Genomic DNA, 14939 nt, shown 5'->3' with positions numbered 1-14939 from the left:
ATGCAAATTAGTCCTTATAAATAGCTACACCAGCTCTTTAGCGCCAGCAGTACGTTTATCGACGATTGTATAATAATCACAGGGCGTCTCGCCTGTCGTGTTTAGATTTTCTCTGACCGGGTCCGTTTGCCAGCTGCTCTCTTTCACGGATCGGGAAAATAGCAGTGGAATACAAACTGGGATCTCAGACTGACTGCACTGCTCGGGCTCAAAACCAACATGGCCCCCTCGGCTCTGCACATCAAGAACGGATTTGGCATGGATGAGGATGACTACTACGGGATTAATAAAGGGGATAGAAAGGTACCGGACATCTGTGGTTGTAGCGTCGCTGATCCCATTCTATAAAGTAGCCCACCCTAGTAATGCAGTTATTACGTTGTTACAACGCACTAACAGCCCAAGTGTCATTGTTACAGGCAAGAAAACCTTTGGTGGAGAAGAAGAGGCGTGCTCGTATCAATGAGAGTTTGCAGGAGCTCCGGACCTTGCTCGCTGACACCGACGTGAGTTTGTCGCACCTCCCCTGCTGTAGACTCACCTGGCGCACCTGTCATACAATAGAAGCGAATGTAATCTAATATTTTTCACTTTGTCTCCCCTCGGTTTCAGTCAAAGGTGGAGAACGCAGAGGTACTGGAGATGACGGTGAAAAAAGTGGAGCATATTCTCAAGGATCGTCCCCAAGGTAATCTGTGAGCAATGGCATACACTATCCATACCCTTCCATCCACTCATTCAATTGCATTTAGGCATAGATCAGGTGCTGCTTATCATAACGCCCACAGTGGGAGTACAATTGAATCTAAGTAGGCCTAATTTCCTTTCTTCCTCAGAGACTGACATCATGAACCGGGAGGCCAGCGAGAGGTTTGCAGCAGGCTACATCCAGTGCATGCATGAGGTCCATATGTTTGTGTCCAACTGTCCCGGGATAGACGCGACGGTGGCAGCCGAGCTACTGAACCACCTGCTGGAGTGTATGCCCTTGAACGAGGATCACTCCCAGGACATGGTTATGGATATAATATCGGACACTTCCAGCAACAACGGCAGCACTTGGCAAGCCGGCGAGGCAGTGTGCGCGGCACTAGCCTCACCCGGATGCAGGAGTATATCCAGCGGCTCTTCCTCGGCCCTCGCCCCCGTCGCCTCCACCACCTCCAGTGAGGACCTGTGCGAGACAGACAGCGAGCATAACCAGGGCGCTACCGACGCACTGGGGAACCAACAGGCCCAGAACATGCCCACTATCAGCTACTACAAGTCCATGTGGAGGCCGTGGTAGTGGCCCGTTCTGGTCAACTGTCCGCCTTTGGGATTTAATGGAAACGTTTGGCGTCTACCTGGCCCCAGGTTGTGACATCTGTTACATACCTGGAAAGCGCTTGTCGCTGGAAATTCACGTCCTACTTTTGCGCAATTGGGAACTGCTCGTTTGTTTTTGTAAATATCTTAATATGTAAAGAGGATTTGCATAAGAAACATCTATTGTGATGCCTTGCATAGGCTATAAAAATGTTCCCAGTTAAGATTCGTACAGAAAAAAGGCCCTTGTTTACTCGCCCTGTAACCTTTAAAAGAAACACGTATATTTCCCCAACCACTTGACGCTGTAACAATGTGTAGAATGTTTTGTCCTTAAAATGTCAATGTGATTAATAAAATAATTTAATGAAAATGAGTCTTCATGTGTAAAATTAGATGGTGTAAACAATCTTACAGAATGCTTAAAAAGTAAACCAATTAAAAGGCATTTCAAGCTGAATGACATGTCTGTTTGCATAACATTTTAAATGATTGGCAGAGTACCTAATATCGCAAGGCAATTGACAAACAAAGCAATTAAGAGTAACTGCAGCCTGAAACAAACTAACACTTCAGGCATCTTACTGGCCAGGTAATTAACCAATTGCCAAAAAGGCATTGAAACAAAACGATAGGCCTATGAAAGGCCAGCGCCATGCTCCCATAATCAAAATCCATTTCTTGAGGCATTTCATCATTTAGTATTTTTAAAGCACCTGGAAACAGAGTCCACAAATCATGTAGAAGTCAATATTGAAAGACACATTTGTGAATTGAATATTAGCGCTAAAGCATAATTACGCACAGCTATCCAAAGCAATTAGCCTACTTGGCCTTTTGACCATGAAAACGCACTCGGCTTCGCTGCATATAGACTACTGATAAGAACATGACAGGTCCTATAGGCTCTCACGGTGGAGTATGAGCACGTTCAACCTCCTTTGCTCATTGATTTGCTTAGACAGACATGTTTCAATCACAATTACAGTAGACCGACTGTGCCCTAATGGGTGCCAATGATAAAGATGATAAAGTCCACTGGAAAAAAACACTGAAATAGCTGGATGATTTTGCAACTACAGGCACTTTTGGCATTTCTTATAAAAAAAATATAATACAAGTTTCTTGAAAAATACTTTCATTACGGATGTTAATTTCTTGTCAAATGTCAAATAGATTCACAGACTGTTGTCATCTTTTGATGAAGGAATGAATGGCTAACGAGTCGGACGAGCGTTGAGCAGTCACAGGGGGTTTGTCGCTGGTCAAACCTGGGCCACACATTTGGCGAGGTGGAACAACGGGCATGTATGCAGAGGACGCGATGATCAAAGCTTTGGATCGGCAGGCTACCATTTGACAGAATGGCGACAAAGCCAGCGAGTTGAGAGATACTGACACAGACACAGCTGTAGCCTATAGCTTTGATTCGTCTTTGCACCTGTCAAAGGACATTTCGGAGTGAGAGAAATGTAGACCTAAAGGTTCAAGAGTAGGAAAACACATATTTATCATTTAGGCTAATACAAAACGACTATATCGTTTTTAAAATACCAATTCATAGATTTTTGCCATGATGACGTCTATATCATGAGCCATTTTCCCCATTAGTTTTTCAAAGCCTGTTGCTGCTTGGTAAACCCATAGTTCAAAATGTGCATAAAGCAGTCTGTTGCATCATTACAGGGACTCCGGGTCTGTTTCCCATCTTTATCATAAAGGCGCATAATCACCATTAATCTAAGGTGACATGTTGGTGATATTACAAAATTCGTTTTAGCTTCCCGTGAATGATAAAGGCAAATTAACAATTGCACAGCATCCTAACGCATCAGCTGCGGATTCGTGATGGTGAATTTCAATTCCGGGGTTAAAGGTTAGTGACCGGTGCCAGTTGGCATGAGGCTTTCAAACGTGGATGGGAGCATATGGTTCTGAAACGGATCCCCTGGGACTCCCATTTCATCCTTGGATGAGTCTCTCCGAAAACTGTCTTTGACTCTAAAGAATAATCACAGATTGTTATGGATGGCATGGACCAAAACGCAGCATGGTAAGTGTTCATAATTCTTTATTACTCAAACACTCAAACAAAAATAACAAAGTGAAAAAACGAACAGTTCTGTAAGGCAAATAAACTATACAGAAAACAACTACCCACAAAACACAGGTGGGAAAAGGCTGCCTAAGTATGATTCCCAAAGATAGACAGCTGCCTCTGATTGGGAACCACACTCGGCCAAAAACAAATAAAAAGAAAAGATAGAAATAAAGAAACTAGAATGCCCATCCTAGTCACACCCTAGCCTAACCAAAATAGAGAATACAAGCCTCTCTATGGCCAGGGCGGGACACTGAAATAACAACAGAAAGCTTCAGCCTAGCCCTTCACCGCTCTGACAGTTTCTTGAGCTTTCCCCGCTGTGTTTGATGCTTTCACGCACAACACTCATACAAAGATAACCCTCCCAGAGACTATACTGATTTGAGTCAGGGAAGCCAATATCCCAATAGGCCTATATTAGAAATTGCCTGTTGCTTTTGAACAATAGTCACAATCTAACCATCTGGGTTTTCATCGTCTTCATCAGGTTCTAGCTGACATTTCAAGTAAAATGTAGGGTGAAAACCCCATGGACCACCATCCCAACAAAACAAACCCTTACTTGTCCAGATCAACATTGGGGGGGAAAGGAAACATTAACATTTTAATGCACCTACAAAAACGCAATGAACTGTGCCAAAATATCAGGTTCTCAAAATGGCAATGAGACAAATATATACTGACATATACCATGAGACAAATATACACTGATATATACCATGAGACAAATATACACTGATATATATAGCATGAGACAAATATACACTGACATATACCATGAGACAAATATACACTGACATATACCATGAGACAAATATACACTGACATATACCATGAGACAAATATACACTGATATATACCATGAGACAAATATACAGTGACATATACCATGAGACAAATATACAGTGACATATACCATGAGACAAATATACACTGATATATACCATGAGACAAATATACACTGATATATACCATGAGACAAATATACACTGATATATACCATGAGACAAATATACAGTGACATATGAATTTGTTTTTTGCACAGACATTCCTTGCCCTGGTTCTGTGCACACTCACTGGACTCTACCCACACACTCACACATGCTACACTGAGACTACAACACACACATACAATAGACGCTGATGCCGATTGCCTAGTCACTTTTACCCCTACCTTCATGTACATATTACCTCAACTACCCTGTACCCTTGCACATTGACTCTGTACCGGTACTCCTTGTATATAACCTTGTTATTGTGTTACCATTTCCTTTTGTTGTAGTTCTTTTATTACTTTTCAACTCTATATGGTTGGGAAAGAGCTCATGAGTAAGCATATCATGGTAAAGTACCTGTTGTATTCAGCACGTGACAAATAAAATGTGATTTGATAATGCTATTGTTCCAGGCAGTTTCCTATGCATTCATAACCCATGTTGCTATATGGTTTATGTTCAGCAGCATTGACATGGATCCCTGTTCACTGTATATAGAGCTGGTTTGGTTCCCAATATCCTGTTTATTCAGCGCTGGCGTCACACCTCCCATTAATAGCACGGAGGAAAAGGTACTTTAATAAGAAAACTCAAACATGAACAAACTACAAAACAATAAACGTGAAAACCGAAACAGCCCTATCTGGTGCAGTAAACACAAAGACAGGAAACAATCACCCACAAAATACCCAAAGAATATGGCCGCCTAAATATGGTTCCCAATCAGAGACAACAATAAACACCTGCCTCTGATTAAGAACCAATCTAGGCAACCATAGACTTACCTAGACACCTAAACTGAACACAACCCCATAAATCTACAAAAAAAACCCTAGACAAGGCAAAACACATAACTCACCCATATCACACCCTGGCCTAACCAAAATAATAAAGAAAACAAAGACAACTAAGGCCAGGGCGTGACAGTACCCCCCCCCCCCCCCCCCCCAGAGGTGCGGACTCCCGGCCGCACACCTAAACCCATAGGGGAGGGTTTGGGTGGGCGTCTGTCCACGGTGGCGGCTCTGGCGCGGGACGTGGACCCCACTCCACCATAGTCTTAGTCCGCTTTTTTAGCGTCCTTTGAGTGGCGACCCTCACCGCTGACCTTGGCCTAGTAACCCTAACAAAGGGCCCACCTGGACTGAGGGGTGCCTCATTACTGAGGAAGCTCAGGACCGAGGGGTAGCTCAGGACTAAGAGGTAGCTCAGGCAGGTTGACGGCTCTGGCAGATCCTGGCTGAATGGCGGCTCTGGCGGATCTTGGCTGACTGGCGGCTCTGGCGGATCCTGGCTGACTGGCGGCTCTGGCGGATCCTGGCTGACTGGCGGCTCTGGCGGATCCTGGCTGACTGGCGGCTCTGGCGGATCCTGGCTGACTGGCGGCTCTGGCGGATTCTGGCTGACTGGCGGCTCTGGCGGCTCCCTGCAGACGGGCGGCTCTGGCGGCTCTGGACAGACGGGCGGTTCTGGCGGCTCTGGACAGACGGGAGACTCTGGCGGCTCTGGACAGACGGGAGACTCTGGCGGCTCTGGACAGACGGGAGACTCTGGCGGCTCTGGACAGACAAGAGACTCTGGCGGCTCTGGACAGACAAGAGACTCTGGCGGCTCTGGACAGACGGGAGACTCTGGCGGCTCTGGACAGACGGGAGACTCTGGCGGCTCTGGACAGACGGGAGACTCTGGCGGCTCTGGACAGACGAGGCGCACTGTAGGCCTGGTGCGTGGTGCCGGCGCTGGTGTTACTGGGCTGAGGACACGCACTTCAGGGCGAGTGCGGGGAGGAGGAACAGGGAGTACTGGGCACTGGACACGCATAGAAAGCCTGGTGCGGGGGGCTGCCACCGGAGGGTTGGTGCGTGTAGGTGGCACTGGATAGACCGGACTGTGCAGGCGCACTAGAGCTCTTGAGCACCGAGCCTGCCCAACCGTACCTGGCTCGATGCCCACTCTAGCCCGGCCGATCCGAGGAGTTGGAATGTACCGCAACGGGCAACACCCCCACTGGAGACACCATGCGCTCCACAGCATAACACGGTGCCTGCCCGGTCTCTCTCACTCTCCGGTAGAGAGCGAGAGAGATGCAGAGGTTTAGGAACTCAGTTTTATAAATATTGTTGCTCCACTGAGCTGCCTTACTCTTGGAAAAAACAATACATGACTAGTTTAAAATGGCATCAATTCCTTCAAACCAACAGAACTATGTAGGTGACTGTCCATTGTCTAAGCCAAGTCCACATAATCTCCTATAGGTAAAACCTGAAGACAATAGACTATTACATTCACAGCCTGTTACACAGGACGTTCACAAACTGAAAAAGAGAATGGTGTAACTTTGATTACTTATGAGGATCAACCTGCAGTACCTTACATATGCAAGAGAGTGTGAGACTGCAGAGTCTGGATGAATTAATTGATTTGGCTTTGTTTGAAAGAAAAATAAAACATCTGTAGTAAGTATATATTTATACTGTCTGATTGTCACTGTTGTTCAAGTATGACTGCCAGGGGCGGACTGGGACCAGAAATCGCCCCTGGCCTTTTCTAACATGCGGCAAAATTTTTCCTGCGAGGCCCCCACACAGGCACATTTTTTCTATTGAGGACCCAATTTTTTGCCAGATAATGAAAATGTTGAGGAAAAACACCCAGGTTAGACAGGCCCACTGGGCTAAAAATGGACCAGCTCACTGCTGTGATGACGGACAGATGCACGGAGCAACAAGATTCATAACTTTACAGCAGAAAGATCTCAACTCAGTTTAACACCCCGGCCGTCCTACAATCTAAACTAGATGCCCTCAATCTCACACAAATTACCAAGGAACCTACCAGGTACAACCCCAAATCCGTAAACATGGGCTCCCTCAGATATCATCACGACCAACTTGCCCTCTAAATACATCTCTGCTGTTTTCAACCGGGATCTCAGCGATCACTGCCTCATTGCCTGCGTCTGTTATGGGTCCGCGGTCAAACGACCACCCCTCATCACTGTCAAACGCTCCCTAAAACACTTTAGCGAGCAGGCCTTTCTAATCGACCAGACCAGGGTATCCTGGAAGGATATTGACCTCATCCCGTCAGTAGTTGATTCTTGGTTGTTCTTCAAAAGTGCTTTCCTCACCATCTTAAATAAGCATGCCCTTTTAAAAAAAAATGGAGAACTAAGAACAGATATAGACCTTGGTTCACTCCAGACTTGACTGCCCTTGACCAACACAAAAACACCTGTACTGCACCAGCATCATATAGTCCCCACAATATGCAACATTTCAGGGAAGTCAGGAACCAATATACACAGTCAATTAGGAAAGCAAAGGCTAGCTTTTTCAAACAGAAATTTGCATCCTGCAGCACTAATTGCAAAAATCACTGAAGTTGGAGACTTCTATCTCCCTCACTAACCTCAAGCGTCAGCTGTCAGAGCAGCTTACCGATCGCTGCAGCTGTACACAGCCCATCTGTAATTAGCCCATATGTCTAGGTTAGTACACTATTGACCCACATGAAGACAGACTCATCTCTGTGTGTGTATACATGTGCATGTGTGTTTGTGTGTGTGTGTGTGAAGCCTGACATTTGACGTACCTTGACGTTGATGGCCTTGGGCAGACGCCCCCCTCCTCACCCAGGGCTGTTCCTTCACTAGCTCCCTCCGCTGGATGGAGGAGAAATGCGGCTGATTCTTCTGCATCAGTGTCAGCCTCTTCTGGTCCTCCCTCAACACCTTCTGGATGTCCCTGCAGGACACAGAGAGAGAGAGCTCTATTATAAATTATTAACAACAGTGCTTCTCATCTACTCTTCATAGTGTTATCATCATGGCCTTCATAATTAGCTAATAGCCAATTACTAAGTATGATCATAATTCCTATTTCATTACTTGTTATTATTATCAGCAAACTCTAAAGATAAGGTGTACTAGTGTTGGTCAGTAGAAATCATTGTCTCTATAGTTTGGGGCAACATTCTGTTAGAATGGCTTGAATAGAACCATCATGGTGAAATATTGTTGTCACAAGCTACCTACAAAAACAAAGGTAATTATAAGCAAAGAGCAAGTAAACATTCACTTCATTTCAGCCATTGACATTGTTTTCAAGCAAGATTCAATAGGAACAGTAATAAAATACCAATCAAAAACCAAGTCATAAGAAAACTATCCCCACAATGACCCCCTTCTGCTATTGGTGGGTGGTCCTGTCAATCATTTACTATTAGGGCATCTGATAGGTCATCATGATGTTCTCGTCAGCGTTGGCCATGAGCAGCCAAAGTGGTTCCTGGTGGACATACTCGATTAAGTGTTCTCCATCCCCCTCCCCTGGCCTTGACTATGGACTTGGCTCCAGCCTCGGATTCAGCCTCCACCCTCTCTCTGGCCTTAGCCTTGACCTTGGCCTTCGGGTCATTCTCCAGGGAGTCCACACGGCCAAAGTACTTGCAGGTGTCATTGCTCCCTAAAGACAAGAGGAATATTTAAAGGCATGAGCCTTGAGACAGAGGGATAATGTGAGGTAATGTGAGGTTGAGAGTTTGAGAGAGACACAGTGTTGCAGTTTGGTTGGGCAAGGTGAGGTACGGATGACTGCTGTGTTTGTGCTGACTATTCCTCTTACCAGAGGCACTGCTTGACCCGGAACCAGAGCAGGACCAAGATCTACACCCAGATCCAGAACCGGAGCCAGACACAGAGGATGAGTCGGTCTCATCATGCAGCAGGATGTCCAGCTGGTCACAGGAAGAGTCCTCACAGTGCAAACACTGCAGTACAGTGCTGCAGTACAGTGCTGCTGTACAGTGCTGCTTTACTGCTCCACTAGGGGGTGCCATGTTGTCCTCTAGCTGCAGCAGGTTGAGCTGCAGGGGCGAGCTGCAGCGAGACAAACAGTGGGTGGGGGGGTTTCTTCCAGAACTACAACTTGGAGTCACTCATTGACCCCATTACTAAGGTCACCAACACATCTATTGGTCTCAGGGTGTTTCCAAGGGTATGGAAGTCGGCCATAATAACGGCCATCTTTAAATCGGGTGACCCTGCTGACGTGAGTAACTACAGGCCCATTAGTATACTACCTGTGGTTTCAAAGGTTGTTGAAAAGTGTGTAGCAGAACAACTGATTGCCCACCTCAACAACAGCTCCTTCACATTACACTCCATGCAGTTTAGTCAGAGCAAAACACTCCACAGAAACGGACAACTGCTTTCTTCTGGAAAATGTGAAGTCCAAGATGGACAAAGGGGGCTTTGTTGGGGCTGTGTTTCTGGACCTAAGGAAGGCTTTTGATACTGTTAACCATGAGATTCTCATCACAAAATTGTCCAAGTTCAACTTTTCCTCCGATGCCTTGAGATGGATGAAATCATACCTTGAAGGCAGAACTCAGTGTGTCAGAGTGAGCAATGAGCTGTCGCCCACTCTTAGCTATGATGTGGGCGTGCCCCAAGGGTCAATACTGGGGCCCCTCCTGTTCAGCCTGTACATTAATGATCTGCCTTCTGTCTGTACTGGGTCTGAAGTTCAAATGTATGCAGATGATACAGTGATATACGTGCATGCAAAGAGCAAACAACAAGCTGCACAAGAACTCACTACTGTAATGGTCCAGGTTACAAAGTGGCTCAGTGACTCGTGTTTGCATCTCAATGTGAAAACAACTTTTTGCATGTTCTTCACAGAGGGCAACAGATGCTACTGAGCCAGATGTCTATGTGTCAGGGGAGAAGCTCCAGGTGGTATCTGATTAAGTACCTTGGCATCATACTTGATTCCAACCTCTCTTTTAAAAAGCAGGTGAAATTTTTGACTACAGAGGTAGCAAAACTGTACCTTAAATCTATGATACTCCTCCACTTAACATACTGCTTGATTAGTTGGGCCCAAGCTTGCTGTACAACATTAAAACCTATTCAGCCTGTCTACAAACAGGCTCTCAAAGTGCTTGATAGGAAGCCTAATAGCCATCATCACTGTTACATCCTCAGAACGCATGAGCTCCTGAGTTGGGAAAATCTTGTGCAATACACCGATGCATGTCTTGTATTCAAGATCCTAAATGGCCTGGCTCCCCCTCCACTGTGTTTTTGTTAAACAGAAAACCCAAACATATGGCAGCAGATCCACAAGGTCTGCCATGAGAGGTGACTGTATAGTTCCCTTAAGGAAAAGCACCTTTAGTAAATCTGTTTTCTCTGTGAGAGCTTCCCATGTCTGGAATACACTGCCATCAGACACACATAACTGCACCACCTATCACACTTTCACAAAATGCATGAAGACATGGCAATTCTACACATTAAAATGACTTATGGCATTATAAAATATAAATAAATTGTGACCACTTATTATATGACATTTCTTCCCTGCCTGTATCATCACAGCCTGCAGTTCAACAGAAGAACTCTGTCCATCACAAATACAATACACACTATGACACTTAACAAATCAAATGTATTGGTTACATACACATGGTTAGCTGATGTTATTGCGAGTGTAGCGAAATGCTTGTGCTTCTTGTTCCTACAGTGCAGCAATATCTAACAAGTAACATCTAACAATTCCACAACAAATACCTAATACACACACATCTAAGTAAAGGAATGGAAAAAGTATATATCATTATATGGATGAGCAATGTCAGAGCGCATAAGCTAAGACACAATAGATAATATAGAATACAGTATATATGAGATGAGTAATGCAAGATATGTAAACATTATTAAAGTGGAATAATTAAAGTGACTAGTGTTCCATTTAAGGTGGCCAATGATTTCAAGTCTGTATGTAGGCAGCAGCCTCTCTGTGCTAGTGATGCACAATCGAGAGCATCCTGTCGGGCTGTATCACCGCCTGGTACAGCAACTGCTCCGCCCACGACCGTAAGGCTCTCCAGAGGGTTGTGAGGTCTGCACAACGCATCACCGGGGGAAAACTACCTGCCCTCCAGGACACCTACACCACCCGATGTCACAGGAAGGCCATAAAGATCATCAAGGACATCAACCACCCGAGCCACTGCCTGTTCACCCCGCTATCATCCAGAAGACGAGGTCAGTACAGGCGCATCAAAGCAGGGGCCGAGAGACTGCAAAACAGCTTCTATCTCAAGGCCATCAGACTGTTAAACAGCCACCACTAACATTGAGTGGCTGCTGCCAACATACTGACTCAACTCCAGCTCACTTCAATAATGGAAATTGATGTAAAAAATGTATCACTAGCCACTTTAAACAATGCCACTTAATATAATGTTTACATACCCTACATTACTCATCTCATATGTATATACTGTACTCTATATCATCTACTGCATCTTGCCATCTTTATGTAATACATGTATCACTAGCCATTTTAAACTATGACACTTTTATATGTTTACATACCCTACATTACTCATCTCATATGTATATACTGTACTCAATACCATCTACTGCATCTTGCCTATGCCGTTCTGTACCAGCACTCATTCATATCTTTATGTACATATTCTTTATTTCTTTACACTTGTGTGTATAAGGAAGTAGTTGTGGAATTGTTAGGTTAGATTACTCGTTGGTTATTACTGCATTGTCGGAACTAGAAGCACAAGCATTTCGCTACACTCACATTAACATCTGCTAACCACGTGTTTTTGACAAATACAATTATTTGATTTTGATTTAACAGTCTGATGGCCTTGAGATAGAAGCTGTTTTTCAATGTCTTACCAGCGGAAGTACTAAGTGACAGAACAGATTTATTTATCCAGCAATCCTCTCCATTTAAAACGCACCCCAATATTACTGTAGTAAGTATTGTATTGATCTCAGATCTGTATGCATCTAACCATTGGAACATTTATGGAAATCTATGATTAATCAATGTCCATATGTTACAGAAATAATTGCTAAAATGATATATACTGAACAGAAATATAAACGCAACATTTTACAGAGTTACAGTTCATATAAGAAAATCAGTCAATTTAAATACAGTGCCTTGTGAAAGTATTCGGCCCCCTTGAACTTTGTGACCTTTTGCCACATTTCAGGCTTCAAACATAAAGATATAAAACTGTATTTTTTTGTGAAGAATCAACAACAAGTGGGACACAATCATGAAGTGGAACGACATTTATTGGATATTTCAAACTTTTTTAACAAATCAAAAACTGAAAAATTGGGCGTGCAAAATTATTCAGCCCCTTTACTTTCAGTGCAGCAAACTCTCTCCAGAAGTTCAGTGAGGATCTCTGAATGATCCAATGTTGACCTAAATGACGAATGATGATAAATACAATCCACCTGTGTGTAATCAAGTCTCCGTATAAATGCACCTGCACTGTGATAGTCTCAGAAGTCCGTTAAAAGCGCAGAGAGCATCATGAAGAACAAGGAACACACCAGGCAGGTCCGAGATACTGTTGTGAAGAAGTTTAAAGCCGGATTTGGATACAAAAATATTTCCCAAGCTTTAAACATCCCAAGGAGCACTGTGCAAGCGATAATATTGAAATGGAAGGAGTATCAGACCACTGCAAATCTACCAAGACATGGCCGTCCCTCTAAACTTTCAGCTCATACAAGGAGAAGACTGATCAGAGATGCAGCCAAGAGGCCCATGATCACTCTGGATGAACTGCAGAGATCTACAGCTGAGGTGGGAGTCTCTGTCCATAGGACAACAATCAGTCGTATATTGCAAAAATCTGGCCTTTATGGAAGAGTGGCAAGAAGAAAGCCATTTCTTAAAGATATCCATAAAAAGTGTTGTTTAAAGTTTGCCACAAGCCACCTGGGAGACACACCAAACATGTGGAAGAAGGTGCTCTGGTCAGATGAAACCAAAATTGAACTTTTTAGCAACAATGCAAGACGTTATGTTTGGCGTAAAAGCAACACAGCTCATCACCCTGAACATACCCACTGTCAAACATGGTGGTGGCAGCATCATGGTTTGGGCCTGCTTTTCTTCAGCAGGGACAGGGAAGATGGTTAAAATTGATGGGAAGATGGATGGAGCCAAATACAGGACCATTCTGGAAGAAAACCTGATGGAGTCTGCAAAAGACCTGAGACTGGGACGGAGATTTGTTTTCCAACAAGACAATGATCCAAAACATAAAGCAAAATCTACAATGGAATGGTTCAAAAATAAACATATCCAGGTGTTAGAATGGCCAAGTCAAAGTCCAGACCTGAATCCAATCGAGAATCTGTGGAATGAACTGAAAACTGCTGTTCACAAATGCTCTCCATCCAACCTCACTGAGCTCGAGCTGTTTTGCAAGGAGGAATGGGAAAACATTTCAGTCTCTCGATGTGCAAAACTGATAGAGACATACCCCAAGCGACTTACAGCTGTAATCGCAGCAAAAGGTGGCGCTACAAAGTATTAACTTAAGGGGGCTGAATAATTTTGCATGCCCAATTTTTCAGTTTTTGATTTGTTAAAAAAGTTTGAAATATCCAATAAATGTCGTTCCACTTCATGATTGTGTCCCACTTGTTGTTGATTCTTCACAAAAAAATACAGTTTTATATCTTTATGTTTGAAGCCTGAAATGTGGCAAAAGGTCGCAAAGTTCAAGGAGGCCGAATACTTTCGCAAGGCACTGTAAATACACAATTTCACATGACTGGGAATACAGATACAGTGCTTTCGGAAAGCATTCAGACCACTTGACTTTTTCCACATTTTGTTATGTTACAGCCTCATTCTAAAATTGATTAAAACATTTTTTTAAATCTACACACAATACCCCATAACGACAAATCTAAATGTTTTTTAAAAACATTTTTGCAAAAGTATGAAAAATAAATAACGATATCACATTTGCAAACGTATTCAGATCCTTTACTCTGTACTTTGTTGAAGCACCTTTGGCAGTGATTACAGTCACAAGTCTTCTTGGGTATGACGCTACAAGCTTGGTACACCTGTATTTAGGGAGATTCTCCCTTCTTCTCTGCAGATCCTCTCAAGCTCTGTCAGGTTGGATGGGGAGCGTAGCTCCACAACTATTTTCAAGTCTCTCCAGAGATGTTTGATCGGGTTCAAGTCCGGGCTCTGTCTCGGCCACTCAAGGACATTCAAAGACTTGTCCCGAAGCCACTCCTGCATCGTCTTGACTGTTTGCTTAGGTTCGTTGTCCTGTTGGAAGGTGAACCTTCGCTACAGTCCGAGGTCCTGAGCACTCTGAAGCAGGTTTTTATTTAGGATCTCTCTGTACTTTGCGCCGTTCAGCTTCCCCTTGACTAGTCTCCCAGTCCCTGCCTCTGAAAGACATCCCCACAGCAGGATGCTGCCACCACCATGTTTCACTGTAGGGATGGTGCCTGGTTTCCTCCAGACGTGATGCTTGGCATTCAGGCCAAAGATTTCAATCTTGGTTTTATCAGACTAGAGAATCTTGTTTCTCATGGTCTGAGAGTGCTTTAGGTGCCTTTTGGGAAACTCCAAGCAGGTTGTCATGTGCCTTTTACTGAAGAGTGGTTTCTGTCTGGCCACTCTACCATAAAGGCCTGATTGGTAGAATGCTGCAGA

The 14939-nt window shown here is 44.2% G+C and overlaps 1 protein-coding gene across 1 annotated transcript; it reads left to right on the top strand.

The window, feature by feature from the left end:
* On the top strand, window positions 1–1681 carry LOC139382678 (transcription cofactor HES-6-like). The gene is made up of 4 exons (XM_071126766.1): window positions 1–303; window positions 420–506; window positions 613–688; window positions 837–1681. The coding sequence occupies exons 1-4, from the start codon at window positions 220–222 to the stop codon at window positions 1286–1288; spliced, it is 699 nt and encodes a 232-aa protein (XP_070982867.1). The 5' UTR covers window positions 1–219; the 3' UTR covers window positions 1289–1681.
* Window positions 1682–14939: the final 13258 nt, after the last annotated feature.

Source organism: Oncorhynchus clarkii, chromosome 24 (genome assembly GCF_045791955.1).
Source record: "Oncorhynchus clarkii lewisi isolate Uvic-CL-2024 chromosome 24, UVic_Ocla_1.0, whole genome shotgun sequence".
Lineage (NCBI taxonomy): Eukaryota > Metazoa > Chordata > Actinopteri > Salmoniformes > Salmonidae > Oncorhynchus > Oncorhynchus clarkii.
This window is presented reverse-complemented; position numbering and strand designations above follow the sequence as displayed.